Here is a 26,356-nt window from a genome sequence, read left to right as displayed (position 1 = left end):
CACAGGGACAGGAGAAAGCACTCGCACACAGTGGAGCGCTAACCAGCGCTGGAGGAAGAGTGACAGCATTAGCAGGTGACCATTTGGCAACCGTCATGTTAGTAACTGAGCCACGGAAATTGGCGGATGTTAGAGCCACTGGGTGAGAGTCTGATGACAAAATGGACGTTTACGAAGCTTCAAAGTACTTTCCCGGAAAACATTTATATAAGTTACAGGGAGTAAGAGACTGACAGTGAACACATCATCTCCGCCAAGTGATCAAAGTCGACGTACGTGGGGAGGGGGCCCAAGGGAACTGCGCCGTCTGAGAAGACATGACGAATCCTGGGACGTCCCTACAAGAAGGCACACAACTGAAACCTGGTTCCGGGGAAACCAAACGGAGGGGCATGCAAAAACCGCCTGTCCCGTCACCTCAAAAAGGGTCCCAGAAAGCCTGAGGAACGGATCCGATTCACGCCCTAATCACATGCAGGCCATGAGCCTGCGCCGGGTCTTTCCGCTCGCAAGAGCATCGCTCTCAGAGGCACAACGGTTACCCTCAAAGGGGTCTCTGCGTCAGAGGCGGAAAGACGCGAGCGCTCACCTCCTGGTGTGGAGAGCGGCACGCTGGTTGTGAAGGAGTACGTCCTCGTTTGCAAGAATTACACGCCAAAGCCACGGTTCTGTCCTTACAGCAGATTCCTGGGCCGTGCCCCCAGAAGCCCCGTCCAGTAGGCCCGGCGTGGGGCCCGAGAACCTGCATTCCTAAGGAGAGCCAGCGATGCTGGTGCAGGGACCACACTGGAAATCTCTGCGCGAAGCGTTTGCAGCCAAGACGCCGTCGGGTGGAGCACGCGCACTGGTTCAGCGCGAGTTAGTTTTCTATTCCTGCTATTTCTGGAAGTTCAACACATCCCGAAATGAAAGGGGAGATAAAACGAAGATCATAAAGACCATTTTAAACTCAGCGAGAAGATTTTCTGTCAGCCACGACTCTTCAGGCAGGACAAGGACACGCAGCGAGAGCACGGAGAGCGGGGCCCTGGGCAGACCCGCGGGAGCGCCGGCCACAGAAAGTGGTGACCGGAGCGTCGCGGGGGCTGACGGCGCACCGACGAGCGGGCAGTCGGACAGAGGATGACAGCGGCAGGAGAGCCAAGGGCCGGGCAAAGGGAGGAAGAGCCCTGGGGCCCCCGTCCCGGCCATGAGGTCTAGTTCACCGTGGACCCCACTGAGTCAAGGACACATACTTCGCCACCAGGCTGGCTACTAACAGCTAAGAGAATGAGAGCCAGGAAGCAAACAGAGGGAGGAAATGGAATGAAAACAAACAAAACCCTGAATCCGAAAGAAGGCAAGAAAGGAAAAAAATCAAAAGCAGGTAAGAAACACACAAAACCCCAAGTGAGAGGTGCCCCTCAGACACGGCAGCGAAACGAGACGCGAGCGGGTACACCTTCCGCGCACGGACCGCACGGGCTGAAGCACACGCGTTTCCAGGTGCGCGGCGCCATCGTGGATCCGCACAGAGAGCGACAAGCACACGACACGGGGGACGCGTGACGACACAGGCTCGGAGCGCGTGAGACACAACCCTAGGCCCGACAGACGTGACGCCTCGCCAACAGGGGCACACTTCCACGCACCTCGCACGGCACACCAGCACGGAGGACAGCGACGCAAGTCCTGCCGTGACACGCGTCACCGCGGGATGCCAGCGGGACGCCGCGCACAGCACGGGGAAGGGGCACTCTCCTCCGGGACTGCGAAACGTCACCAGATTGACCAAATGCTGGGCCGAAAAGTGAGCCTCAGTCACATCCAAGGATCGGAATGATAAAAAGTATGTTTTGGATTACAGTGGAATTAAGCCAGAAATCAGGAACAAAAAGATAGTTAGAAAGATCTCAACTGCTTTTAAATGATCCAGTAGAACTCAAATGAGTTACTGGTGTACACAGAAGTCAGATTAAAATCCGAAAACATTCTGAGTTAATGACAGGGAAAACCCAACACAGAGACTTAAGAGCTCAAATTAAGCCAGGTCTGGGGGCAACGTGTCCAGCCTTACACATACCTGCTCAAGAGCAAGACAGGCTGAAAAATCAATGATCCATCTGTTCATTGTAAAAAGTTTGAGAGGCAGCAAATAAAAGAGAAAAAAATCAGCGAACCAGACTGTATAACGGACGATACCAAACAAACCGTTCCTTGGATCCTGAGCTCCTTCCAAGAGCAGAGGAGGAGAGAGACACCAGGACTGGCCACAGGGCTGAGGACGGGGATGGCGGTCAACCTCCAGCCCACTCGAGTTAAAAGCATAAAAGAGAACATTGTAAACAACTTCACACCAAGAAATTAGGAAATCTAAATGAAATGGGGGCCAATTCTGTGATAAATACAACTTCCAAAACCGAACCCAAGAAGGGACAAGATACTGAATACTCCATGTCTATCAAAGCTACTGAAGCCAAAATCGGGGATTTTCCAACAGAGCCCCACCAGTCAACCCATGCACGTGCTAAAGGAAGCCGTGACGCGCCCCTTCTGCAAACTCTCGCAGAGAACAAAAAGTGAAGGTGCCGCCTCAACTCCATGTCATGTGTCAGTGTGACCCTGACAACACCTGAGGACGATCATCACAAGAAAACTACAATCTCTCAGGAACACAGGTACAAAAGTCCTAAATCAAGTACGTGAGTTGGGTTCAGCTCCAGATGAAGAGGTTAATACACACAACAGGGGGACTGATTCCACCAGACCGAGATCTGCGTCCCACTAGAAAATCAACGGGTAAGATTGAGCTCGCGAACAAAAAAAGGAGAAAAGCATCGTCTGGGGCAGACACACGTGATCGGACTCGACACCCACACAGGACGGAAATTCAACTACTAGTCAAATGGAACTTCCTTCAGCTCCTAAGGGAGAGTATCTACCGCTAACCCCCAGCAGCATAACCCCTACTGGTGAATTACTGATGTCAGAAACATCAGCCCCTGTCACAGCGCCTACTTGCCCATGAACCAGAGATCCATCCAGCCCATCAAGCCAAGGGGAAACAGGCGGCATAAAGGTCAGAAAGAAGTGACGCTGCCGTTACCTGCTGGCACGCGTTTTCCTTTTTCTTTTCCCACGCTGGGACTTTTAAGAGTTGCCCACAACTGTCATTACAAAGGCTGGGGCCGCGGGTCAACCAGAAGCCTCCTTGCCTTGAGCAGCGCCTCACCACAGTGGTGAGCGAAGCCACTCAGGGGTCCCATCCACCGCAAGGACACCCCCGCCCCATCCGTGGCGCGGCAGAGGGGTCCGCCCATGCTCCACAGAGGGGCACTGCCCTGCCCACTCCCCACACGGGATGACGAGAGTCTCAGGTGTTCTGGATGCCAGTCCTGCTTTGCTGGGATAATCCAGCTGTTTCTCACTTACACAAGGAAACGTACATAAAGCTATACTTTATTATTTTTATTTTTTAAGAGAGAGAGAGAAAGAGTGAACGCAAGTGCTAAAGGAGCAGAGGGAGAATCTTAAGCAGGCTCCACGCTCACGACCGTGACATCATGACCTGAGCCTAAATCAAGAGACGGACGCTCCACCAATGGAGCCACCCAGGCGCCCCAAAGCTACACTTTGTTAACAGACGTGTATCAACAGAAAAATTCCTACAGGCACTACCAATCCCCACTTGTAAGAATAACTAACGGAATAAAACACATACTCAACGTACACTCCGTGAAAACGGTGACGAAGTTTGGTTTTCTGCTGCCCCCTCAACCCCTTGACCTCACTCTCTTCCTCTACCTGTGCTCACCACCCGTGAGCTCCACTAGCTCCACGACTCCAAACGTCAACCACACGCTGACCACCCCTAAACGTGTACTTACAAGTCCCACTTACTTGCAAACTGCAAACTCACTGCACGCAACCCATTCAGCATCTCTTCATGGGGATCGTAAGCATCTCAAACACCCCCAACGACAAATCCTTCATCCTTCACGGAAACCTGTGTCTCTGTTTTGCCAACATCTGCCAGTTCCAACTCAAGTTCTAGTTCCTGAGGCCACCGACCTAGCGAACAGCTTACTTCTCTCTTTCCAATACAAAATTTCAACAGACTGTTGGTTCTACCCATAATAATGGCCACTTTTTGAAACCCGTGCGAGGACCACCCTGGTCTGAGCTAATGCTACCTCTCCGTCTATCTTCCTATCAAGTCTCCTAACTAGCCTCCCTGCTTCCGTCCATACCCCTACTCAATCTACTCTCAAATCCGACACCACCATATTCCCATTACAAAATATGCAATTTTCCTCCTGCACCTTCTTCCACTGGCCCAGGAGGCCTCTCTTTGGCCTCCCCTGTCTCTTTACCACTTCCCCCTCCCTGCCCCTGCTCCAGCCTCGGCACCGTGCCGGAAGCACTGAGCCTCACCTCTGCATCTGCCCGTCTCCCCTCCCGGGCCTTTCCCCCAGCACCCACCCCTGCTCCTCTCACCTCCTGCAGCTCTCCGCTCATAGGCCACCTTCTCAGTGTGGCCTCTGGGAGCAAGACCCAGGCTTTGCAAATCCAGCCGCCACCTGGCAAGGCTCTGCCCTGCCCTCTTCTGGGAACTCAGGTTTCTACACAGCATCTGCCACCATTTAACAAACTCTCAGTTTTACTTTCTAGGTCCTTCCACCCTGACGTCAGCTCCACGAGGGCAGGGGCTCTTGCCCATCCTGTGCACCGCGATGGTCCCCCGCACATACCCGGAAAGCACGCGGTGGACTGGATAACTGAACTGATGACCAAAGGCAGTGAACGTGCGGGAGGACAAGGTGAAAACGCCTGACGCCTACGGAACGTTAAGCCAACAGAGCGCGGCACAGCCACGCAGCTCACCGGAGGCCCCTGCCCTGCTCCAGCCACAGCTGTGTGCCCAATCTATTGCTTACGTTTAGAAAAACTGAATGCCCTTTGTCACAGTACGTTTAAAGAGGAAACTGTATCGGTAATTCAAGTGGAAAGCCAGTACCACCCACCATAAACGAGAGAGCACAACAAGAAACTATAAAAAAGGGCTTATTGCTAAATTCTACCCACGTATCAGTGACTGCAAAATCTCTGAGCCTGCGGCCCACTGCTTTCTTGTTTAAAAGTGAGGTCATCAAGGGGCAGCTGGGCGGCTCAGGCGATTAAGTGTCCGACTTCGGCTCAGGTCATGATCTCCCGGTTCGTGAGTTCGAGCCCCACGTCGGGCTCTGTGCCGACAGCTCAGAGCCTGGAGCTGCTTCTGAGTCTGTGTCCTCTCTCTCTCTCTGCCCTAACCCCACTAGCGCTTTGTTTCTCTCTCAAAAATAAAATAAAAACGTTAAAAAAAAAAAAAAATGAATGGGGCGCCTGGGTGGCGCAGTCGGTTGGGCGTCCGACTTCAGCCAGGTCACGATCTCGCGGTCCGTGAGTTCGAGCCCCGTGTCGGGCTCTGGGCTGATGGCTCAGAGCCTGGAGCCTGTTTCCGATTCTGTGTCTCCCTCTCTCTCTGCCCTTCCCCCGTTCATGCTCTGTCTCTCTCTGTCCCAAAAATAAATAAACGTTGAAAAAAAAAAAAATGAAAAAAAATTTTTTTAAAGTGAGGTCATCAAAAGTAACAGAAATGTTACAGACATGTTATCAGTAATCAACACGCTCACACAATCAGATGAATTTTTTTAAAAATTTAAAAGGGCAAAAATTTCTCACTAGATAACTTAATACCCATCTGGTTTTAAATTTCCTGTGCGTGCACCCCCTTCAAGCCCACAGCGCCAGTGGTATGGACCAGCACACGACACCCGGGAGACGGTGGACACCCATGGGGCTCCAGTGGGGGACGAGGCTCCCTGGAAGCCAGAGGGAGCCTGTCCCAGGCAAGGGGAGCCAGGGCGGGGCCGGAGGGGTGGGGCCGGAGGGGGCGGGGCCAGGTTTTGCCTGCACACCTGCAGCTCTGGCAAGACGGGAGAGGACCCAGGGAGACAGAGAGGGAGCCACGGTGCCAATCCGAGCACAGCGCCGGCTGCCTGGAAGGTGGGAGTCGTGAGGACACAGAACAAAAGGAGGCCGTCTGTGCCCTGGGCTCCGCAGGACCTGGAGAGCCATCAGCTGCAGAGCGGAGCCACCAGCAAGTACGGGCTCTCCCACCTGTGCCAGAGCCACGACAGAGGCAGCAGGGAGGAGCCAGCCTGGCCCCCATGGCCCCCCAGAGCTACTCGCACTTAGGTGCTATGACACTCAGAAGAGACGTGCAAACGTACTAAGCGTGGGCACTGCTGAGTGACAGCTGCGTGGGTTTACTGCGTACTTCCCCAAATCTCACTGAATAAACTCACTTTCAAAACAACCAAAAGTACTTAAAGAAAATACCAAGTATCCCAAGTAAGACAGTGAGCAGTGGGATATACTCAGACACCCGATCGGTGCGTCAGGCAACGCGCTAGCATTCTAGAGATGCAGAAATACCTAAGATTTCAACTGAGCTAAATGCTGGCTGCTTAGCCTGAAGAGCTAATTTGAATACAATCATTTCACACATTTGCCAATAACAAACCCAGTGACAGTGGGTGTAGACACAATCCTGCTCTTATTCTCGATCCGATGTCAGGATCCCCAGGGGAAGCTCCCCTCACCCGCCGGCGTCTAGAACACAACTGGTTTAAGTGTCCTCTAGGTTCGTGGGATTTTGCCAACGATTCTCCAAACCGTTCTGAAAACAAGTGATTCACTACAAAGGTATGGAAAGCAGATAAGATCCCAAACCCAGTCGGAGCCCCCGAGCTCGGCCTCACGCCCGCCCCGCGGGCCTCCTGCACAAACACGCCTTCGTCCTCGGCGGACACGTGTCCCGTGAGGAGTGAGGCGGTAGGTACCCCAAGGGAAATCTGACACTGGAGAAACGTAGACAAGGGCTAAAGAGGAGACAACGTTTCCACATCAAGAGAAACTGCTGCCCAGGAAGGCCGCGTGCCACACGCGCTCCCCAGGGTGGCTCACTGCCTACGGCCGGGGCCGTCCGAGGAGCCTCACCGGCTTTGGACGGAGTGAGGAGGGGAGAATTACTTCAAGGGAAGGGAAGCTCTTTCACTAAAACCAACACGCAAAAAAACCAACAAAAGCCACTCTCTGGAGAAGTGACCTTGGTACAGTCGTGGGGGCCCAGCAGCCAGCGCTCCTGGTTCAAAATCTCACCTCTGTGAATTTCTGGAAGATGCGGTCACTCTGGTGAGCCCCGATCGTGATTTCTGGGAGATAGATGGGAATGGTTGTGTAATTCAGCACCTCCAGCTTATTCTGAACCCTACAAAATAAGACAAACACAGATCACGCTAAACCGTAAAATAAAGACACAAGCCGTAAGGCTTTTCAAAACACCCATGTTACAAAATTCACACGTGCAAATAAACGCCATTCATCCCAGCATTCCTCTGGGAGCCAACTTTCACCTCAGAGACCATGAGGTCTCTGTGTGCACCTGCTCTTCTGAAATGACCTTCAGAACCTGAGGGAGAGTCTTCCAAAAGGCTCAAAGGCCACAGAGGGACGGCCTTTCGGGAATGGAGGAGGTGTGGGAGACACATAAAAGGAGCCACGGTGTGCTTTAGACACAGGAATGGCCCAAAGAAAAAAACTAAACCCGACGCCATCTGTAACAGGGCCGTGCAGTGTGCCCTTGTTAAAAGCGTGCACAATTTGTGAATCCCGAAGGAAAGGTGGCAAGGAAGTCCAGTTCCCCCAAATTCACCACGCAGCGTCCTCCTTCTCTGCCTGAGAGACTCCAGGAGAGCAAGGCCACGGGCAGGTCCGGAGCACGTGGTGGGGAGCCACACGCAGGATGGCCAGGTGCACCCTTGCCTATAAAGGTCTAACGCTCCTTGTTTCACTATTTTATCTTGCGAAAACATTTACATTGTGTTTTAACTGCTTATTTCAAATTAAACTCAGTCTGAATATGACCACTGTCCTTGAAGGCGAAAAGCATTTTGAGGGCTTTTAGGAAGAAACACTTAAATAAAGTCTCCTTTCTGAAGGGCTCAAAACAAGGAAATAATTATTTTAAATGACCACTTTCCCATTAATGAGTTATAATGGCAGAAGACGTTTCTGTTCGTAATGGCCCAAATGGAAGTTCTTCAAATGCATCTGGCTTTCAGCTACTTTGTGATAAAGAGTCCAGGCCCATGTAAACCCAAGGCCTGGGCACCCTGGCACCCGGGGCACACCGCCACCACCAGAACAACCCAATTCGAACCCCAAGCCCAGCGCCCCCAGGCCCTCCCCTGTGGAGGACCACACACCCCGAGAACCCGCGGCTGGTTGGACGTGGACAGTGGGAAAAGGCAGCGCCTGAGTGTCACCAGTACAAACTGTGTCACTCAGACACGGACTAATAACGACTCAATGGCAAACATTACCCGAGGAGTCTTCCTAAGTGTATTTACGTGGACATCCACTGATCGTGTAAGTGGCCACAACAGACACGCTCGGAGGAGAGCTATTTCTTACCTCTCCCAGAGAGCTGCTCACAGAACGTGTGGCCTTGTGAGCATGTGCAGATAACGCCCAAGTACACATCTCTTTATTTTTCACACAAGTGGAATTATTCTTCCTTTTTATTTTACAAGGATAATTTTTAAAGTGACCTCACAATAAACAATTTACACTAAAAATGAAATTAGTATTTTTAAATGCTACCAGATATCGAGGTGGAGTTTGATTGGGTTTTCTCAGTAAGTTCCAAAAACGTGAAACATTCTGGAAACCCTGAAAGACCTTCCTGGCCCGGGAGCTGGTCCGCAGCACACAGAGCGACAGTGCCATCTAGGCTCCGTCGGGCCGAAGGAGAGCTTACACGAAAGCCCCCAAAACGGTGTCTCTTTGAGCAAACACGCTTCCAACTGGTTTGGAACATTAAAAAAAAATACCCACTGCCGCTGTTCTCACTGAAACGTGGCTAAGCGCCTGTCCACTTGTCGCCGTGAGCTTAAAGGGGGCCCGTTACGAAGAGCCCACGGTGTCACATCTCTCTCCACCAAACGCCAGGAGTCGTAACCTCCAATCAACCACAGATTCACTCCAGATGGAAGAGAAGTGAGGCACGGGAAACCTTTTATGACCCAGGGAGCAAAAAGCGGAGACAGAAAACATTCTGTTCACAAAGCACTTAGTCTAATTGAAGAGAATTCAAAAACTGGCTGAGGATAATATAACCTCTTAACATCATGAGCCAAAGTGCCCGAAGAAGCAAGAGCGTACCCGAGCCTGGTTTACAACACAAGATGCTATGCCACGTACTCTACAAGAGTGAGGCAGGAAAAGAGAGAAAAAATGAACCATAGATAATGTTTTACGACTCGAACTGTTTCCCAATCAACAGAATGTCTCCCCTTGCTCCTAAAACATGTCCAAAGGGTACTGGTTAGTCCCTCCCAAACCGCAAAGTTCTGTCCGAACGCTACACTTCTGATACCAAACTCATACCCCACAGTCTCTGTAACTGAAACTTCCTACCACGAGGACCTTCTCCTAGAGTCACAGGAAACAGAAGTCTCCATGAGGAAGCAAACTGGGGGGGCGGGAAGGCCCCGGCTCTGGGGAAGCAGGGCCCTGCACACGTGGAACCATGCCTGGTGACCAGGGTCTCGAGCATGGGAATGAAAGCAGCAGAGGCAGGCGCCGACAAGTTACGGACCACGCACATGAACACAGAATGCCATCAAGGTTGAAAAAGACAGCGGCGGTCCCTCGGCATAAGCACACACACACGTAATTGTACACCAGCATCCGTAACTGGCGTGGAACAAAAATGCTCTAAACCAGTAATTTGGTCAGGTTCTAAACAAAATGGGTGTAACTGGTTAAGTGGCATGTTTATGGTACTTAACTTAGAAAATTGGTCGTAATTTTCACTGGAGTCCCCCAAATTAAGAAATGATGCTCAAATGAAAATAAACAGTTACCGTGGTACACTGTGATGAGATATCCGGGCGTCAGGGGCAGGGGACAATAAACTGGGAGGAGAGGACAGGCCATTTTTAGTAAAATAAAGGAAATGAAATTTATTTTACCAGTTAATTGAATGCTATCATCTGTAAACTTTAAGGGAATTACTGAATCCTTCTCTGCTCCAATAACAACATAACTAAATAACTACAAAAATTATGGTCTTAAGACATCAATTTTGGACACAGTCTAGAATCAAATTAACACACATTTCAGATAACGTTTAGACAATGGCACTGTGGGGGCGCCTGGGCGGCTCAGTCAGTTAAGCATCCGACTCTTGATTTTGGCTCAGGTCATGATCTCACGATTCAGGGGGTTGGTTAACTCCTGCGTCGGGCTCTGTGCTGACAGCGCGGAGCCTGCTTAGGATTCTCTTCCTGCCTCTCCCCTGCTCATTCTCTCAAAATAAGTAAGTGAAGTTAAAAAGAAAATTGACACTGTTATCAGTGGAACAAGTCAAAAGGCCCTAGCACATCACCAGCCACAGGGGGTGGGGACACCGGGACAGCCACCTGCCCTCACGTGGTATTTCACGTCTGTGTCCAGCAGTGGCCAACACTGAAAAGAATCACACAGAAATCCACAAGCTAGCACGTGGCTGTTACAGTTCGAAGTTAAGAGAAGGTACTCAGGGGTGGGGGAAAAGGTGGCTACAGCCAGGCTCAGAAGAAGGCTAGGACTCGTAGATAGTTACCAGGCCGGTGGGGGAGACCGCAGATTCAGGAAGAGGCAGAAGGACGTCAATAGGACCCTGAACTGATGCCCAGAAACTAAACGTGGATTCATGACAAGACACAGATAAGCCACTGAAGGATTCTGAGGAAAAGGAATGCAGGGTCACGGTGACATTTTCATCAAAATTAACCTGCTAGGCGTGTGCACACGGGACAAGCAGTGGGAAGAAATAACTAAGCACAGCATGAAGATCAAGAACGAAGGGGCAAACCGCCAAGGCAGGAGTCACAAGAGAAAAGGGCAGGGAGAGAAACCACTGGAGACAGCGCAGACCCTAGCATGTCCCTTAGGGTACGGCGGGGGCGAGGCAGCCGGCCAGGAGAAGGAGGGTCCAAGCGGGATGCCGGCTGCAGAGGTGATGGCCCCACCGGGATCCAAGCCTGAGCCACCGGGCGGAGGGAAGGCAGCACGGTCTGTGCACACGACCGCGGGCGGGGTCGCGTCAGCCCATCCACGCCCCGGTCGCCTCGGGGGGGCGGGCCAGACCCCTGTACAGCGAGGAGGGCCCCCACCAGGCAGGAGTGCGCTGGAATCGGAAAGCGCTTCCGGAACACCGTCCGGACACAGTGCTGACACCGTAACTGCGATTCAGGCTCAAGCCTCGAGGCCTCAGACCTACACGGAGACACCAGGCAGCGGCTGAGAGAAAGGACACTGCATTTCCAGCAAGGCCCCGAATGACGTAGGAGGCAAGTGACCTCGTTGGGGTAAATGTACAAAAACACCTGAATATACAACCATCTCGACACAGAAACTCAACCGGAGTTTTCAAAACCAGAGACTGCAGTTTTTAGCTCCAGATAAAAGCTTGAAAGTCCCCACTCTCATCCGCACAACAAATATCCCTGACAACCAACCACCTGCTCTGGAAGAAGAGCAACGGTGCGCCGGGAGGTGCTGGCGTGTGCCAATGGTGCCATCTGGGTGGTGGGGAGCAGAGGGGAGCACCCCGCCGAGGCCCCCGTCCCGCCTCCACCCCCCGCCCCTGCACTCCTGTGGCCGCAGACCTGGTCACCCCTCACCGGCCCACAGACCCACAGGCAGAGAAGCCACGGGGATGTGGATGAACCGCCCGTTCTCCCTGACATCTCCAGAACATTCCATCCACACTGTGCTCACACTCGACTGGAGCACGAATCCAGACAGGAACGTTCCTGAGCATACAAAAGGCCTTCGCAGAATTCAGTGTGTTCTCAGACCACAAGTGCAGGCACAGCAGAGGGAGGCTGCCAGCACCAAGTGCACGTGGGAGATCTGGAGTCGAGCGTCCAGGCCTCTGCCCCAGGGGACCAGGGAAAAGACGACCAAAGCCTTGAAGGAAACAGAGTAAAAAAAGAATGATAAAGGCTAGAGCAGAAATCAGACTGAAAGCAGACAACAGAGAAGTTCAAGAAAACAAAAATCTGGTTCTTTAAAAAGATCAATAAACGTGAAGAGAAAATTCACCAACGACAAACAGGCACCCGAAATACAAACTGTTTGAAATTCAGGGTTCATAAAATGCAAAATAAAGCAACCACTCATCTCAGGTGTCAAAATCACAAGTGTCTGCTGTCTGTTCGAACTACGCGGTCCGTCCGGGACTCTGGGGATGGTCAAGCGTGCAGCCTGGCTCGCCTTTTCTGGAGAACGGTTCTGCGAGGGAGAGCTGTAAGCTGTGTTCACACGACCTCACCCGGTCCCTCCGCCTTCACACCCGGTGTGGAACAGACACACGTGCAATGTGCTTGCTGATTACGAACAGGAAGGGATCAAAGCAACCCGAAAAGCAAAATTAAAGAAACAATAAGTGGATCAGGGCAGCATCTCAGGAACTGACGGACTTTACTTGTAAACCCAGACAGTAAGTACTTCAGCCTCTGAGGGCTTCAAAGAGTTTCTGTAGCATAAACCAGTTTTCTCTCACGATCCTTTAAAAATGTAAGAACGATTCTTGGCAGCTGAGGGCTGGATTTGGTCCACAGGCCACAGTTTGCTAACCGCTGACTTGTATCTCCATCAAAGGGTTCAAACAGCATCCCCAAGCAGCCATCAAGAAATCAAATTTGTAAGTTTTCACTAAGAGAGGAACGTGCTTATGGTGTCAAAATCTAGAATACAAAGACACATATGAGGTAACTTGTATTTAGAAACACGAGCTCACACATTTACAGCCTGCCGTCCGCCGTCAGGAATCACAGGTGATCCTGGACTTGGGCCTCCTCCCTCTCTATGGTGAGTGGTGTAGCTCCCACCCCTGACCCGCTGGGGCTGATGGTCATTTCCGTGTTCTTCACCTGCCTCATCACCCGAGTCAAAGTTCTCACCACGACCCTCATTCACTTCTGTACGCTCCCGGCTCTCCTGCCCTCTCTCCCACTCACCCCCAGACCCCGACCCTGTTGGAATCCAGGGTCCTACAGCCCGGGGACGGCCGCAGCAGCCGGGAAAGCCCTCTCTCCGCTCGGTGTCAGGGCCGCTGCCCCACCAGCCGCGCACAGCACGTTTCTCTCAGGTCCTCCCAACGGTCTTCCCCACACCGAGGCTGAGACATTTCCTCCCTCCTCAAACCTCCACTGCGTCCCCCCGCGCCCCGCACCCTCACTGGCACTCATGGCCACTGGCTCACTTCCCATCTCACCATGAAGACGGGGCGGCCGGCAGAGAGCTTCCACAGGCCCAGGGCACATCCCCGCTCACCCTGAGCCATGTGAGGAGCACGGACCGCCACGGAGCGCTAGGCCTCGCCTTCAGTGGCCACTCCCAGCCTTCCCCCGGGGAGCCTCCTTCCCTGTCCCTGTCAACCCCACCCCTACAACCACGGGATCTTTCCCATGAGCTGCTACTTTTTCCATCTGAAGCACAAAACAAGAAAAAACAAAACAAAAACCATTAAAAGTTACCTTACTTGTAATACCTAAGTCAGTAGCTTCAAACGAGAAGTAATCCCACCTCAAGCACAGGATGTGAACAGCTGATGGCACCCTTCCGCGTGTGCCGACGCTGGGCTACATCCAGCTATCAGACAAAAGAAACCGCAACCCAGCAAACTACCCGGCACACACGGGAAGGTCTGGCGCTCGGGGCCCAGCTCCGCGGGAGCAAGTCCGATGGGCAGACTGGTCACCGGGGCAAGACGGGTGCTACGCGTGGGCTCAACACTGAGACCGGCGCTCCTCAAAACTGATGTGGCCCTGCCACTGTGTGTGCCCAGCGTGCCACAGCAAGGCCAGTGCTGAGCCCCCAGCATAGCTCGTCCTGGGGGACAAAACAGGGAAGTCGGTAATGTGGGGTCCCCCCATCATGGAGGGCAGCCAGTGGCCCTCACAAGAAACTTCCACTTGCTGGGTTCAGATTTGCCTTCCCGCCCGAGACGTTTCTGTGAGAAGCCCAGTTCACGTGCACATGGAATCCCTTCTGCTGTCATAAACAGAGCATGCCTGGGAGCTCTGTTTCCAAACAGCGCCCCGAGGCCAGGGCACTGAACCCTACGCGCCAAGGTACGATGGGGTTTACATGGGCCTTTTGCCTGGAGGTCAGGCCTTGAGTAGTTGCTAAGGCAGAAGGTGCCAGTGCCCCAAAAAACACTGGGCACTGATGTCCAATGGGCTTTGTGGGCAGAGATCCTACCCACGTGTTACTGCCTTTTCCCGAACAAAGTAGCACCTCTGGCACGTCCCTCATGGCAGGGAGGGAGCATCGAAAGCCGGGGCGTGGACAGCTCCATATTGGCCATGGCTCTTCCTCACTGCCCAGCCGTGCACCTGCTAATTCCCTGTGACCCCGGCCGTGAGTACAACTCCATACAGAGACTCCTGAGTCTTTCCAGTGAGTTTCCAAGTGTGCAGTCGGGCTTAGGGACCCTTCAAACACATGGTGTACTGGGTTGAATGGTGTCCCCCCCAAATTCATGTCCACTCGGAACCTGTGAGCGTGATCTTATTTGCAAAGAGCCTTTGCAGAGATTAAGTTAACATGTGATCCCAGGGCACTGGCACGGATCCTCCTCCCGTGACTGGTGAACTGACAGGAAGAGAGAAATGTAGGCAAGACACAGACACACAGGGAGGAACGTCACGTGAAGACGGAGGCAGGGTGGGAGTGACGCAGACACCTGCCCAGGAAAGCCCAGGATGGCCGGAGGCCACCAGAAGCTGAAGGGCGGGAAGCAGTCTTCCTAGGACCCGCAGAGGAGGGCGCCCTGGCAGCAACCTGGACTCTGGACTTCCGGGCTCCAGAACAGGGAGAAGCAGCCTCTGTCGTGTGCAGCGCCCCCAGCGGGTGGTGTCTCGCTACAGCAGCCCCAGGGCACTCACAGGGTCATCTGCACCAAGTGGCCCTGACCGAGGAACTCATGCCGTGGCACAGAAATGTGACAACGGCTCCACGCACGTGACATCTGCGGTCTCGACACAGCTGGCCTGACCTGAAGGGAGTGGTCCCCTGAGGACGCGAGGGCACCAGCAGGAGGAGGCCCTCCGCTGTGTGTCCGTGAGGGTCGGGCTGTCTGGCAAGCTGAGCGGTAGCGGGACGCACGGCCGCGTCCCCACCATCCTCTGCCTGGAGCTGGAGGACAAAGTGCCCACCGGAGATGAAAGCAAGACTGCTATTTGATTCTAATTCCTCTACACCTGGCTCAGGGCTCGGCACACGGAAGCAGCAAAGGATCTGCCGAGTTGATATTGGCAATCAATTAATTAACTGTCCGACTCGGGGACGGAAGAGCCTGTTTTAAGGAAAAAGGAAATACACCTCGTTCCTGGTGGCACAGTTAACATCTAACTTGAAACAGAACTCCTTCACGTTCTGTCAGTTTCTACCGCGGGCCGTGGACTATTCTCAAAGACCCAGCCCCGTGCCCCGTCTGGGTGGTCCCCAACAGCGTGGGACTCACAGCATCCGCAGGTGGTGAAGAGTCCGGTCATCCTGCTCCAGCCACGGCCCCTTGTCACACTTGAGGTACTCGATGTCCTCCACCACCTACGACACAAACGATTCCAAGCCTGATGCAGAGGCCCATTTTGGAAATTTAAATGAGGTCACGTTTTAATACACTGCAAGCCACAAACACCTAGCAGGAAAAATCCCCATGGAAGTCAAAAAGAAAGGAAGTTGGACAGACAGCCTTCAGTGAAGAAATGGGACTGAGCGCTGACCCTCAGTGTGCGCGCCCGGCCCACTGACACGTGGGTGGCGCAGAAATGACACGTTGGGCCGGGAGACGAGGCACGGGACAAAACAAGCCTCAAGACGGGGGAAACAGTGATCATGACAGACTCTCCCGCCCCAGGGACTTCGTTCTAGAAGACGAGACCTGGCCACTGGAAGCAACAAAAGAACAAGAAAATTAATCCATTTCCTGAAGAGATCCAACAATCTGTGTCCCCAGCCTCCAAACCCTCAGTCTGTACTCTGATCTCCCAGAGGGGCGACCTTTTCAGATGCACTTTTCCCCAAAAAACGCCACACCCGGGGTCCTCTCTTGAGTCTCAGGAATTTGGGTACTTCCAATTATAAACTGAAAGCATGGCACGGTCTTAGGAGCAAATGCAACCTTCTGCTCGAACACGTGGCATCTGATGGGTCCGTCCAGGCGTAAAACCGCCTACGACAAACACACCTGCCTCCCAGGGACAAAAGTCAACAGAACTCAGGCAGTCCAAGCGGAGTGGGCCACGTGCAGTCCTCGGAGCTGGCCCGGAGCTGCACTCGGATGCGGCCCCGGGCCCTAAGGGAGCGTCCCCCTCTCCGTGGACAAGACCTCACTCCATAACCCTCTCCTCCTCTCGTGCCCAGAGCCGACCGGGCCCGTTGTCTCTGCAGTGGTCAACTCCACAGTACTGTCTGATGTCACCACCTGTACCTCAGCCCCAAACCATAAAACCTGTTCTTCCAGAATTTTTGTACCTTTTGTTTTGCCTTTTAGTATTTTATGATTAACTTCTAAAACATGGGACCTTCTTTTTGCCTAATGGATGATCAACTGCTTCAACACCATTTAAGAAATAATAATTTTCTTCTACGTCATGTTTTGTTTTCCCTTAAGGCACTGCCTTTGCCAAAGTCTCACATGCACGCGCACGCACATGCACACGCACATGCAACTGCTTCTCTACTCTCTGCTCTGCTCCATTTAGCCATTTATCAATTCTTGTGTTAACACCACATGGCTTTCATTACCATCATTTTGTAATATGTTTTTGTTATCTGGGAAGGCAAATGTTCCTGCATTATTTTTTTCCACTGTTTTTGGTTATTACTCATTAAGTTCTCATTGCATTGAGATTGACTCGAATTTTACAAAATGCACTTACTAATGTATTTTCTACAATTTTAAGATCCTAGAAACTTAAGTTATTCAAAAAAAAATCAAAATCTCATGACCAGGGGAGTGAGATACACTGGCTCAGTACCTCTTTTAAAAACCTCATGAAATATAGACATTTCTAAGACTGGTGGCAGCTGAACTGATTATCTGATTGATAAGAACCCTACACATGAAACAAATTTAAGAATAATCACAAACTTTCGGCCGATTTCTTACCTTTTCCGCATCTTGAGCTTCCCTTGCGCTATACTGTAAAACCTCACACTTCTCACTGCAAGAAAAAACAAGATGGAATTCAACGTAAATTTTCCAAGCTTACGTTAATGCACAAATGAATACGTAACGTTAAAAACTATCACCACAAACACTGAAACCTCCCATTCTTTGAACAGGGTAGGGTGATACGCTGGGCACGTGCTGGCTCACGTGGTCTGAACGGCTAAGGAGGACCCACTAGCAGCAGAAACGTGCTCTACGCTGGACAGCGGGTACATCTCCTGACTTCCCTTCTGACAATCTTACCCCCACCCCACAGGCGCCAGGACCAGTGGCGAAGGGGGATGGGGTCCATGGGTCACCTCCACGGGTTTCGCTACAGGACAGGACGAAGGCGCCCGGGGCCTCACTGAGGCATGGGCACAGAGAGTGGCATGTGGTGGAGGAGGAAGGACAGGTTACTTGAGCTGCTAGAATCTAGGAGACAAACCGGCCCTCCGGATAACCTTTATCAGCCCAGGCCCGCAGCAGGGCAGAGCAGCTCACTCCCCCGGTCCCTGGCCTGAGTCTGGACACTGCAAAGTCACAACTGGATCCCAGACGTTTCCAGCACTTCTGCCTATCCCCCCGCCACGTTGACTGCCACCTGGACGGCCAGCTGCCCAGCCAGGAGACGACTGGACCACCACAAGCCACAGATGGGAAGTCTGCCCCCACCGCCACCTCCAGACCAGCCAGTGGGAGACCTGACGCCCCAACCCCGGCCAGAGGCCAGCAAGGCCGCCCAGACCAGAGGTCCACTGGACAGCCTGTCACCACAGGCAATGTCTCACCCCCATCCAGCAAAGGGGACAGCAGGATGTCAAGGACAGACTGCTACTTCCCAAGGATCATCTGCACAGCATAAACGAGGCCATTCTCTCTTTTGACGTCTACACCACAGCACCCTCCCACTGACAGAGAGTCCAAGAACATACGAGCTACGCTCAAACTGAAATCCACGTGCGACCCTCCACAACGGCATCGAACGTCGCCAACTGCTGGCCACCTTCCACAGGTCACCGGTGTAATGAGCAGAGTTAGTGCAGGGAAGGCGTCTGTATTCGTATCGTTACTGTGGACTCACATTCATTCCAAGCGTAAGAAAAAACGCCCCAAGCACTGAAATTGCAGGTAAGCCTGCATGGCGCACTCCAAGACGTCCTCCAACGAGATAAGTGTTTCTTGCTGCAACGAGGTCACTGCGTTTCCTGTATCGCCACAATGACGAGCGAAACGGTCAGAGACCATAAGCAGGTTGATAACGACCCCACAGAGCTAGAAACACAACCTCGGTGCACTGGCCGTTGTGGCTGGAGGGAGAGCGGCCCCCAAGCGGAGAACCTGACGCACGCAGCCCCTCCTCAGGGGCCCGCGGCCTCTCACTGTCACTACGAGGAGAAAGGCACGCAGAGGGGAGTCCTTTCCCTCGACAAGTCCCACGAGTCAAAATTAAACCAAGTGCATAGGAGACAGAGGTTGTCACCTCCCCTGGATGAGGAAGGGAGGGAGGCTGGTATGGGAACAACACGGCTCTTCCTCACACGGCGACACGGTGTGGCGTCCTTGACCTAGCTGTCACGAGCGTGCGCGGGAGACATCAGGAACACGGTGACATGTACCTTCGACACACGTAACTGAGCCCACCTCTTAAGTCCCCGCTGGCGGCAGGCACCGTGTGGGGCGTACACGGTGACAGAGACAAGGTCCCCGCCCGTGCAGAACTGGCAACTCCAGACGGTCAACGGAAAACGGCTCACAGAGCCGATTTCATAACCTAACATCTCCGTCTTTCGTGTGACTCCACACACCGGACATTTATTCTCCGCGTGTCTACAACGAGCAGCGTCCCATGCCAAACGCCTCAGTAACAGAGCGACAGATGGCAGAGGATCCTGCCGTTGGGTCATGCCCGCCCCTCGTTCCCACCGGCCTGTGAAGGGAGGCTGAACCAGGAGGGTGGCCGAGGGTCTCAGAGATTCGGAGACACCCTCAAGGCCTGTGGAGCGAACTCACGTCCGCGGGACCCCAGTGGGCCCCCCCCGCGCCCCCCCCCCCCCCCCCGTCTCGGGAACCGCTGTGCCTTCCGTGTCTCCCGTGACACCAGCGGTCGCGGCAACATTTACAAACAGAGCAGCGTAAAGGCCTCCTCACGAGCGTGTGAAGCCAAGCCACGGTGCAAACTCATTCCCGACACGTTTCATAATCAAGGTAAGGAAGACAAAACACAGGCCTTCCAATGATCTTAAGCATAAATGTTCTCAAAGCCAGAAAACGTATTCCTGTGGTGGGTAGCTGTGTCTCCTGGCGAGAGCTGCAACGCTCCCCACGCTTTCATGGTCAACACGTAAGAACACGGCGAAGCATCGCGTGCCTGCTCGGGAGAGGAGAGCTGACGGGACAGCCAGCCCAGACGGCAGTTGCCCTCAAGTCAGGTAAACCCACTCTGCTTCAAATATGGACATTCGAGCTAAAAAAATTTCTCTTAAGCAATTTTGATTTTATTGCTTAATTACTGATACTCTAATAATGTTCTCTTCCCAGGTGAGTCACTGTAAATACGTAATATTGAACCAAATGACTTCGAATAAACATGCCCGGGAAACCTAAAATCGTTCATGTGGGAAAACACCTCCTGAACTCTTGTGGGGAATAAGTTTAGGAATTTCCCGAGCTTGCAGCTTTGCGTTAACAAGGTTTAGGACTAAAGCATCGGAGATTAGGTCAACAAGGCAAAGCACCCCCAGCAGAGGATGAGAACGGAAAGCTGCTTTCACAGGACGGAAGGTCCAGAATAGGTAAACACGTAAACAGGCTACAGACCACGGAGCAGGGTGAAACTGCCCGGAGCTAATTCGCAAAAAAAGTGTCGTGTTGACCCTGAGGTACATGCTCTGTCTTATCCCCTAGGCAAGTTTGCTCGGGCAGCCATGATTTTGACCCAGACCCCTAACACCACATAGCTTCGACACACACGAGTTGACGATCGCCGTTTCGTTGTCTCTTTCTGCACGTCCATCACGTTTGCGAGCCTTCTGACCCTAATAAATATGGAGCGAGGACCCTTCCTCAAGACTCGTATCCTCCCGGACATTAGCCTCTCTCGCATTTAATTCTGCGTCCGCTCTCTTGCTGGACAAGAGAGAACTCCAGACTCTGAGTCTGTGACAAATTCTAAGTCACGAACGCTTAGACACTTTAGATAACCTACTCGTCATAGATTGCTTAAAGTTTTACATAAAACTTGTGGTTCCAGTCAAGGTCCAGTGAATTTCTAAGAGAACACCTTGGGAGTCACGTACATCCCTCGCTGCACTGTGACCTGAGCCTGTGAACACTTAACATAAGGCAGACTGCACAGAAAACCTCACGAACGTGTTCACTGTGACAAATGGCCTCCAACTTAAGCGGGTCTCATAAACCCACATGGCTTGAGCCAGGACAATGCACAGGCCGTATCTGTTCAGAAGACAGGGCACACAGACATCACAGCAGGACCAAGAGGTAGAGCTCGTCCCCCCAGAGCGTGGCTCTCTGTTTCTCATCGGGAGGCGGCACTGTCCTACCCGGACTTAGCAAAGGCCCCGAGGCCCCAGGTCAAGTCCCAAGAACACAGCCCTGCCCACCAGAGCGCCTCACCTCAGCGCGGCTGGCTCCCGAGGTCCCTGAGCGCCACGCTGGGGCCTCTCGGTGAGGCGGGAAGCACCCCGACCTGCGTCTCGGAAAGTGGGCCGCGGGCAAGGACACCGGGGAGGAGGAGCAGTCGCCGGCAGGCTTGGGACAGCGTTTGCGACGCCGTGTATAAACTCAGCCAGCTCAGCGCGCTGGCCTGAGGCGCGTGCACCGTGTGCCTTGGTGGCTTCCTGAGGCTCTGGGCCCGTGACTGAGATGGGTAAAAATCCACCCTGAGGAACCGTTATGCTAACACCGGGCGACGACGTGCAGATCCCGTGAGCGATCCACGAGGCCCGCACAGCCCGACACCGTACGGCCGCCCCGGCCCGGGAGGGTGTGTGCTCTGCTCTGCTCTGCCCCGGGCTCTGGCGCCACCGGACGGAAGCGGCACCTGCCTGGACCTGGGAGGGGCGCACGTGAGCTGTTGAGCGTGGCACGTGCGGCCCCAGGAGGGGGTCCCAGGACAAAGCAAGTACGGGTAGCCAGACCATGTCGTAGACACTTAGGGGCGGCCGGACACACTTTGTGATCTGGAAGCCCTCAAGGAGACGGTCTTCAAAATAACCACCAAGTGAAAGGAAATCCCCTCCCGACTGCAGCAGGATTCAGGCGTTATGAGCCGAAGTTCTACGGGAAAATCTGCGGGGAACAACTGGGGCCAGGACTGCCGTTCTCAGTTGTTTTGCAGCCGAAGATGTTCCAGAGGCATTTCCGGAACCGACGTGCTGCGGTCCACCGTCTCCCTCTGCCTCTTCACACACCTCCACACGTTGCCCTGGCGCAGGTTTACAAAACCGAGGTGTTTCTGCACCTCTGGTCTTACAAACAGAGCAGCAGGACGGGACGAAGGGGGCCCGCAGCTCAACCCTCTGTACCACTGCCAGAAAGGGGCCTGTCACAAGACGGCAGCGGCAGTAAGCATCCATGCTCACGCTTAAAAAAATTAGTTTTCAACTTAAAAACCAGATTTTTCTTCCAAAGTTATCACAGTTTTTATTCACAATTTTATACTCTGAAATCTTAAAGGCATGAGATTTTTAGGTACCAAGAGGGTTAAGTTTCCGAAAGTTTAAGAAATACTGCTAGGAACCTTCAGTGAAAGCATCAAACAACCTAATTCTGGCGGGACGTGAGGGAGGCCCACGACCACACGAGGATGGGCCACACGGAGGGGGCGGAAACACATTCGCCTTGCGCCTTCAGGAAAGGAAGAGAACAGGAGAAAAGAGAGAAACAGGAGGGTTTGGTGGGATTTCATTTAAAATTCCAAGTGACCTTTCAGAAGAACTCTTAGAACCCGTAGGGATTGTTTATCCTCCTGAATTTTCTGTACCAGCAGGGGGCACTGCCGAGCAATCCTGGGTAGACATGAACGTCCAGCTGCCAGCTCAGGTGTCAGAGGAGTCCTCTGATGCTCACACCCTATCGTGAAACATGGCAAGGGTCTGCTTCCGGCTTCCCGTGATTTCAGAAGTAAAACAAAGAAGGAAGATGGACGAAACAAGCAAGCCAAGAGACAACAAGACCCCACCAGATCAAGCCGGAACGTGTGCTGTCCTGCTCCCTCGCAAACCTCAGCGCACAACATGCCGCACAACACCCACCGTAGTGAGAGTGAACCCCCCGGGCCGCGGCACACGGAGCCGCGTGTGAAGACGTGTGAATTGTGCGCCTGGCTCACCTCATCTCAGGCAGGAAGGTTTTCTTGTAGGCGTTCTCGATGTCCTGCAGATAGGCCGAGGTGACCTTCATTTCGTGTGGCTAAGCAAAAGAAGAAAAAAACAAGCGTGAAACATTTAGGCGTCTCTTTCTTTTACTTGTGCACACGTAAGACGTGAAAACAAGCAACAAACACGGTTTTCTGGGAACAACCTGTGGGTGTCGTCGGGACGACAGAAAAGGGGCCTCGGTATCGGTCAGGACTAACCTGTTTGCCCAGGGAACCCACGGCATGACCTTGCACAGGCCTTCAGACGCGTGCTTCGAACAGGCTCAGAAAGAACACGGTGTGCATGTGTGCACACACACTGGGCCTGGCTTGCCCGCTCCGCAGCGCGCCCAAGACGAGAGGACCAGCCCACCTCTCCCCTACCCCCTCACCGCCACCCACTCCCTCAGTCCTTCTCGCTTCCCCACCGCTCACGCTCCCAGCCCGCTCCCACTTCTCCACCTCTCACCCCCCTATCACCTCCAGGTGTGCTAAGCCAAATTCGGAAACTGAAAACTCCAATCACGAGCAGCAAGCTTCAGAATTTAAGACCTCTTCCAGTTCGGCCACGCTTCCAGGACAGTCACATCGCTGTTCCCTGGTTTCTTCGTGGCATTTACCTCCGCCTGATACACTGCCTACGCATCCCCCTCACACAACTCTACACTGTCACCACGTGTCAGGAACAAATACCCTAAGTGGGAGCAGTGCTTCCCAAGAACCAGTCCTAAGGGCGGCGACGGTCTTCACGACCTCTGTCCCCCGCATCACGCCCACACGGCCGGTGGGCACCTTCAACCTGCAGTGTCCAGGCCACCTAACCGAGTCTCGCCCGGCGCCACATGCGTGGACCTCGCTGCTCAGCCGCTGCAGGCTCAGCAGGCAGGAACACAGGGACAGGGCTCAACGGGAGTGAAGCACTGAGAGGTGTTGAAAGTGACACTCAGTCTGCCCAGACACCGGGGCACGGAGACCCCGCGAGAGAACAGAAAGGTGCAGGGCACAGGGAAGTGGTCAGGACACTGACCCGGCCTCACAGGGTGCTTTAGGGGACAGGGGAGGACAGAGAGATGGGGCCAGGGACCGCGGGGCTCCGGTGGAAAGCAGGGACTGCGCCGGGACCCCCCTCCGTCTGCCGCACGAGGGCCCACCCTCCGGGGGCTCCGCTGTGGGTGCCGCCCGGCTCCGTGAAGGAAGGTGGCGACTCAGCAAAGTGCCGCGAGCGCCGGCACCGCAACAGCGGGGACACGCAAAACGAGCGGGGTCTTGAATTTAAGAGCTGGTTACGTTTCCTTTCTTCTGAATCCGACTCTGGATCTCCGGAACCGGCACGTCGATGTAGATGACCACGTGGGGAGGCAGGTACTCAGAGGCGGTGACCTTCTTCACCTCGTTGTAGTGCTCCACACCTGCCACACACGAGCGGGACACGTCAGTCACCCGCGGGTGTCCACGTCGTGGACGTCTCGTACATACTTTACTTTTCAAAAAACTCAACTGAAAGACATCCGATTACATTTACTCGGGTTCAACCTACTTCAGTAAATCAGTAAATCAGCTACGCAGCTACGCAGACCGACCTTCTGAAGCAGATTTAGTAATGAGAAAACAAAGCAGCAAGCAGTGAAGGCTGGGGGAAACCCTCCTGAAGCTGTCGCCGTACCGAGCAAGCCGTACGCACAACAGCCACGCACGGCCGGTGATGCCGAACCCCATCCGCGCCGTTTCCAAGAACACCCTGCACCTGGACGTCCTCTGGCGCACAATGACGCCACTGGAAAGGCAGCCAGAGCACAGTCTGGGTCGCTGGAACGAAACCACCACCCTCACCCGCCACGGCAGCAATGTAAAGAAACGACCATCTGCAGATTTTCACATGGCAGAAACTTCCAGAAGCGATCACACGAAAAGCCACAGAAAGACAACTACTTTGCTGTAAAGAAAAGTCCCGGTGACCACTGCCAGCGACGCCTGCTTTGGGGGCGATTCAGGCGGACCTCTGACCCAAGGTCACAAGGGTCTGGGCTGGAGGGACAGGCTACGACGGTGGTGCACTCCAAGTAAGTGACCCAGCCTCACGGGACTGTGGGCACCGTTCTAACACTCGGCCTCATCCCGGCTTCCTGTCTGGTCCTGCCCACCCCCAGGCAAGACGTCCGTCCTCCCGCTTCCTCCACCAAGTGCCCCTCCTTGGGCATGTTCTGGGAGTCCCCACGGCTGAGGGGACCCTACCCCTGGCTGTGCGTGCGCCGTCCACCCCAAAGGAATCTGTTCTCCCAGCCTAACACAGAACTGACTCTCACGAAAGCCACTGCCCCCCACCCCGGGTCACTTCTCCGCTCCCGTCCCACGAGATCCCACACACTCGGTGACGACCGTGCCCCTGCCACCTCACCGACCCCGTTTGGGTGCAAATCCGCAGCGGGCTTCCCTCCCCAGAGAGCCGGAAGCCAGCCCCAAGGACCCTGGCCTCGGTCCTCACTCCCTCTCCCGACTCTCCCGGGATAAGCGCATCCTCCGTCCGTGTCAATCCCCCACACCGCGTCTAGGACACGCAACCACCTGGCCACCTCAGGGGTCCCCAGCTCACACGCCCGTGTGGGACACCTGCTCCTCGGCCCGCTGCCGCGCCCCATCCTCTTCACGTGGCAAGGAGCCTGCTGAGCCCAGTTACTCCCCGGCCTCCTGCTCACAAGGCCGACCGCCGGGCCTGCCCCTGCCCCGCCCTGCCCCGCCGGGTCTGTGCCCTGCCCATTGCGGTGTCGGCGTGCCATCCTGCTCTGACATCCCCACCTCTGGCCTCCTGTCCTTGGATGTCCCCTCACCGAACACGTACTTCAGACGAACGAACGCAATGCAACCACATCCTTCCCACACCCGACACCTTGGGTGGCTCCTCGCCACTTTCAGGACACAGCCAAGCCCCCCCGCCAGGGCGCGAGCCTCCCCTCCTCCCGCCCTACCTGCCTCTCCTGGGCCGTCCCCCGCCCGCGCTGGCCTCCCTGCTACGCCGCGCCTCGCTCACCCGCTGCCCTGCTGCCAGCCTGCTCCGGGCTCACCCAGGACGCCGTCCCGGACCGCACCCCGTCTCCCAGCCAGAGTTCTGGGTGCTTCCACAGGGTCACGGAGTAACGGCGTCCACGTTGCTTCAATGCCGGCCCCGCCCTGGCCAGGACGGCAGGAGCTTCCCCGTCTCCTCGCCCCAGATCCCCAATGCCTAAAACGAAGCCCGGCACGCAGCCCACGTCCCAGAAAGGCTGTCTGACTGCCCGCAGCTGCTGCTCGGATAGCCTGTGAGGTCCATGGCCAGAAGCAAGGGCGCCGCGGCCCCTCCTGCGAGCACGGGCGGGCACCCCAACCGCAGAACGGGCAGGCGGACCAACGGCCGGGCGCCTCCATCCCAGGCCGTCTCCTGGCCTGCTTCGCTCTCCACAGTCACTCACCGAGCGCTCTCGCTCTGCCCTCCAGGCGTGAGCCACCACCGCTCCAGCCAGCCGGGCGCTCAGGTGGACACGGCCACAGGCAGACGGCACAGGCTCTCCCGGCCCCGCCCTGGCGCACTCCTACTTACACGTCCTGGCCCCACCCTGACGTGGTTCCCTAACCGCTCAGTCAGGCCACCTCGAACCAAGAGGCCTTCACTCCTGTCCGTCTGCCACCGTCAGACCTTCCACAACACC

The 26,356-nt window shown here is 54.4% G+C and overlaps 1 protein-coding gene across 5 annotated transcripts in view; it reads right to left on the bottom strand.

Moving 5' to 3' along the window:
• Nucleotides 1–26,356, bottom strand: part of NDUFA10 (NADH:ubiquinone oxidoreductase subunit A10) — a 51,847-nt gene that overhangs the window by 17,681 nt on the left and 7,810 nt on the right. For 2 of the 5 annotated variants that reach the window (XR_005783168.1, XM_040450470.1), the window contains exons 5-9: nt 23,964–24,085; nt 22,650–22,729; nt 17,255–17,309; nt 15,605–15,690; nt 7,183–7,291 (exon numbers count right to left, since the gene is read on the bottom strand). Coding sequence is in view for 4 of the 5 variants with exons in the window: in XM_040450470.1 (XP_040306404.1) it covers nt 7,183–7,291; nt 15,605–15,690; nt 17,255–17,309; nt 22,650–22,729; nt 23,964–24,085 (452 nt within the window). In the remaining variant the exon portion in view is untranslated. Of the gene's footprint in view, nt 1–4,666; nt 4,672–5,936; nt 5,943–7,182; nt 7,292–15,604; nt 15,691–17,254; nt 17,310–22,649; nt 22,730–23,963; nt 24,086–26,356 lie in introns of all 5 variants that reach the window. The other 3 variants (XM_040450469.1, XM_040450471.1, XM_040450472.1) reach the window with 3 other exon arrangements.

Source organism: Herpailurus yagouaroundi, unplaced genomic scaffold (genome assembly GCF_014898765.1).
Source record: "Herpailurus yagouaroundi ecotype Mexico unplaced genomic scaffold, PumYag 202, whole genome shotgun sequence".
Taxonomy (NCBI): Eukaryota; Metazoa; Chordata; class Mammalia; order Carnivora; family Felidae; genus Herpailurus; species Herpailurus yagouaroundi.
The sequence above is the reverse complement of the archived record's forward strand: the minus strand, read 5'-3'. Positions and strand labels throughout refer to the sequence as shown.